Genomic DNA, 4,609 nt, shown 5'->3' with positions numbered 1-4,609 from the left:
CCTTCCCCCGGGCCGCCCCCGCCCGAGACAATAACGTGTGTAACGCCGTGTAACGCCATGTAACGGTCCCATAAGGAAGGATGTCGGCCCCACGCACCGCGCGATTCTATCACACCGACCGGAGCGTCGGCCACAATGCGATCGCTCTGCTGGTGAACGACGCGAAGCCCCCGGGGGCGAACCCCGCGGCAGCGTCCGTGGTGTCGTCAGCCACCTGACCTGAGTCCTCCTTCCTCCCCACAGCGCAGTCCGCGACCGAGAAGATGAGGGCCATGTGCGTCGCCGTGGCGCTGCTGGCGGTGCTGCTGGCGCCGCAGGCGGCCGCCGAGCTGGAGGTGATGGCGCAGTGGGGGCTGCTGGACTACGCCGCCCCCTTCAACTACCCCGGCGCCGACGGCGCGGCCGCCTCGTCGTGGGTGTTCACCGGCTTCGAGGTGGGCTGGGACAAGATCTACCTGGCCACGCCCAGGTTCCAGCCGGGGCTGCCCGCCACCGTGGGCTGGATCCCGCGGCCGTCGCACGCCGGGCTCGCCGAGTCCCCCAAGCTCCAGGTAAGTCGAGACGGGGCGGAGCAGGAGAAGCGCGTCCAGCGATTGAACACCATCGGCAGAGCCGTAACTCAACTCCCACGCCCGCATGCTGTTGCAGGCGTACCCTAGCTGGGACTGGCACGTCGCCGCGGCCTCCGGCAACGGCAAGGCCAACAACTGCTCCGGCCTGGTGTCCGTGTTCCGCGTGCGCGCCGACCGCTGCAACCGCCTGTGGGTCCTGGACTCGGGCGTGTCCGACACCCTCGCCACCTTCAGCGTGGACTGCCCGCCCAAGCTGCTCATCTTCGACATGGCCACCGACAGGCTGGTGAGCGCGGCCGCCGCCCCTCAGGAGCTGCTGTGGTGAGTGACCCGCCGCGCGCCCCCGCCTCACCCCTCGCCTCTGTGCCCGCAGCTGCGCGTCGTGGTGTTCCCCCAGGCCGTGCTGAGGCTCAACTCGCTGCTCACCAACTTCGTCATCGACGACGTGAGCCGCGGGCCGCCGACGACGCCCGGCTCCTGCGACAACGCCTTCGTCTACCTCTCGGACACCACCGCGCCGGGGCTCGTCGTCTACGACGTGCAGAAGGACTCCGCCTGGAGGATCTCCCACCCGTCCATGTTCCCGAGCCCCGACCACGGCACTTACAAGGTGCGCGTCGTACATCCCCGCCTTAGAACTGCGTTAGCCGGTCGCCCAAAGCTACCCAAACCCTGACCGTCTCTGTCCCCGCAGGTTGCCGGAGAGTCGTTCACGCTGATGGACGGGCTGATCGGCCTGGCGCTGTCGCCGGCGCTCAACGCCGCGGGCATGGCCAAGGTGCTGTACTACCAGCCCTTCGCCTCGGACCGCATCTTCGCCGTGGCCACGGCCGCGCTGCAGACGCAGCCTAAGGACGACGGCGACCTGCCCGTCGCCCTGGTCGGCACCAAATCGTCCCAGGCCGCGCCGCTGGCCGTGGACCCGCGCGACGGCGCGCTCATCTTCAGCCCCGTGTCCGAGACCGCGGTTGCGGCGTGGGAGCCGCTCAGCAACCAGCACAGGTGAGTCGAGCGCAACTAGGGTGTTGGGGGAGGGGAGGTCTGCTGCAGCATCCAGCGCAAGTCAGATATACGGAGGTCTGTCAAGTAAAGGAAGGGTGTGAGTGAGTGGTCTGTGCCGCATGCATGCACATGCGGGTGTGTTGCCAACTCCCTCGGGCCTCAGAGGCCTTGGCGCAAAGGCGCTTTAGGGATCGTCCAGAAAATGCGTCAGTTTTTCTGAGATTCGTTATTTTGGCAAATTACGGGGAGCTCGGCGCCTGCGAAAGTCGGGGTAGGCCACCCCGCGGTACACGCATGTCCTGTGGGCAATATGTTGCCTACCCATCAGGCGCTCTGTAGAGCTATACAGCGGGTTCGTAACGGCGAACGGCGGACGCATTTTCTGGGTGATCCCTTGCTCGGGTGGTCAAACACCGACCGGTGAGTGCTGCTGCCTCCACTCCATGCTGACCCCTGGTCACCCTGTCTCCCCCGCAGGGTGCTCGCGTACAACCCGGCGCTGCTGCAGTTCGTGCTGGACATGCGCGTGGCGGAGCGGGACGGCAACCAGCTCTGGCTCATCTCGACGCGCTTCCAAAAGTTCTTCCGCCGGACCGTCAACCCGCGCGAAGTCAACCTGCGCATCATGAGGGTGACTTCCGCCACGGACGTCATCAACAACTCGCTAATCTTCTGATCGCCATCTCTCTCTCTAACGAGGCTGGGCATTCTGTATGTTCCCCCTTGAGTGAGTCGTGTCATGGAGTGTCCTCCAAAAAAGTGTAGTCAGCTTTGGACAGTTCATTGTGGCCGAAAGTCGTGACGGCCTCCAATTGGCGCCACCTTCACCCGCTGGGTGTGTTCCACACATGTTGTGCTCAGGAGCGGAGTCCGTTCAGCAGGACACACCCTCCTCGTGCAGCTGGCTAGAGCTGTATTGTGATTGGGTAACGGCAACAAAATGCCGTCGCCTTACTTTCTTTAGGTTTTGGAAATTTTGCCGCTCATGTGGGTGGCTTTAGTAACATAACTCATTCGACGAAAAAAAAAGAAGAAAGAAACCCTCGAGGGAACGCAAGGGGGACAAAAACGAATTCCCCTAACGTTATCCCAGAAAGCCATAGAATATTATAGACTTATTTAAACGCCGTAATTTATATATTTTTTTAAATCAATATATTGCAACGACTTTAAATGTCGTGCTTCAAAATGTAAATAATAGTATAAATGCACCTCAAGAAGTAAACTGACAGCAATCAAACTTTTAAAATGCCATTTGAACCAGTTTTGTAAATAGTCTTGCATCGGACAACGTTCAATTGTAAAGATGAACGATGACATTCAATTTGAATTCAAAGCTGTGAGCAAGTGCAAATTAGTTGTAAATTTTAAGATTTTTTTTGTATTACATTTTATAATAAAACGAATTTATTAGAACGTAAACCTCCTCCCAGTTTCTTCATGTGCCACGATCGAGCCGCATTTTTACATCGCAATAACATCTAGAGTGAAGAAACGTCTGAAGAAATTCCGGTCTCTCTCACGTTTTTTCACTCCGCTGACCCTCCCTTGCTCCCCCTCTCTCTCTCTCTCTCGCTCTCACGCGCGGAGCTCCGCTCATCCACTCGAGACCCGGCGGACCCAGCTGCTTTTCGCGGCCGCGACCTTCAGGAGGCGAGGAGGGGGCGGAGGAAGGGATGCGCTTGATGGAGTAGTGCAGGCAGGGGCGCCCGCACCAGCGCTCAGGCCCCCCGCGTGCCGCGCCCGAGCGTTTCTTGGTACTGGCAAGCGCTCCAGTGCTGCGGGATTGCATACCCAGTACGGCCACAGGGGCCATGGCGCCTCACTGTCGAGGAAAGTAGGCAAACCCGCAACGCGACACATTCAAAGAGACACCCGGTACATGCGCCACCCACACCGAGTCGCACGCCGATGAGCCCGACCCCAGTAGGCCTTAATCTTCGTAGTTTTTCATTTTCCCCAACCTTCCTCAACTTTGTTTTCCCACAGTTGCGTCCTAATACACACACATCTATTTTTCCCGCCACTTGCCTGCTCACTGGCTGCACTTGCCGACGCACTCGCCGCGGTGCTCTGCGTTCCCATAGCAGCGCAGCGCTCACCCCGCCTCCTCCAGCCCTTCCTGATGCAACCAACGCGCTATGGTCGCTCTTGGCGGTCAAGGCGCGGGTCCCGGAGAGGCGGGCGTGGCGGCCGGGGCGGCCGGGACGGGGCGGGGCGTGGTGGGCTGGGGCGCAGCAGGGCCGTGGCTGGCATGGCGCAAGGTTCCACTAGGACGGGGGCGGGGCGGGCGTGAGATCGGCGCCACCTTAATTAATCAGCCAGAAATCAGTTAGCCCTAAATTAACTACGGTTCGTCCGAGGGAATGAAGAGAAAAAGTCGGTAGACCGCGCGGGGCGGTCTTTCTTTAGGAAAGCAAGCAAACAACAACAAGATTCGCCTGTTCAGCCTGCTGATATCGCCCTCTGTCGTTGTCCTGCTGGGGGGACCCCTCGGGGGACCCCGAGCAGCGCGGCGTGTCCAGGATCACGTAACACGCTGCTGAGCCCGCGAGCGCGCCCACACCTCGTAATCATAATATGTGCTCTTTTCCCACGTCCATCCTATAACACACTCACTCACGCACGTACTCCCTCACTCACTCGAGCACGCGGGCGCAAGCAGCAGTCAGAGCCACTCCTCCTGCTGGCTCCGCGGGCGCGTGCCCCGCTGTCCTGCTGCAGCGCCTGTTGGGTCCTGCCGGGGCAATTCACGCCCGGTCCTGTTGACAGTCCACGACGCTGCTACGCTGCTCCAGGTCCGATCAATACTTTTATTGCTCTGGAGCCACTCTACCTACGCGTCGTCGTGTGGCGCTCGCCGCGGCCGGGACGCGATCCTGATCCATAGGAGTGCAAAGTGCAAGGCAGGCTGCTGCACCCGCTATATGGGTCACCGGGCCGCGCGAGTCGAGTCGAGCCCCCAGACCAGAGCGCGATCCGGACCGAGCAGAGCCGAAACGAATAAGCGGACGGCCGAGAGGGGCGGGGGGAGG

General features: G+C 60.8%; 1 protein-coding gene across 1 annotated transcript; it reads left to right on the top strand.

Annotated features, from left to right (window-relative positions):
* The first annotated feature begins 216 nt into the window (after positions 1–216).
* Positions 217–2,996, top strand: LOC113218106 (protein yellow). Its single transcript, XM_052275694.1, has 5 exons — positions 217–551; positions 649–858; positions 946–1,182; positions 1,267–1,574; positions 2,052–2,996. Exons 1-5 carry the CDS (start codon positions 264–266, stop codon positions 2,248–2,250), a joined length of 1,242 nt encoding a protein of 413 aa, XP_052131654.1. The 5' UTR covers positions 217–263; the 3' UTR covers positions 2,251–2,996.
* The last annotated feature ends 1,613 nt before the right edge of the window (positions 2,997–4,609 follow it).

The sequence above is a fragment of the Frankliniella occidentalis genome, unplaced genomic scaffold, assembly GCF_000697945.3.
Source record: "Frankliniella occidentalis isolate FOCC.00 unplaced genomic scaffold, Focc_3.1 Scaffold767, whole genome shotgun sequence".
Classification (NCBI taxonomy): domain Eukaryota; kingdom Metazoa; phylum Arthropoda; class Insecta; order Thysanoptera; family Thripidae; genus Frankliniella; species Frankliniella occidentalis.
Note: the sequence above shows the minus strand (reverse complement) of the source record. Positions and strands in the feature narration are given on the sequence as shown.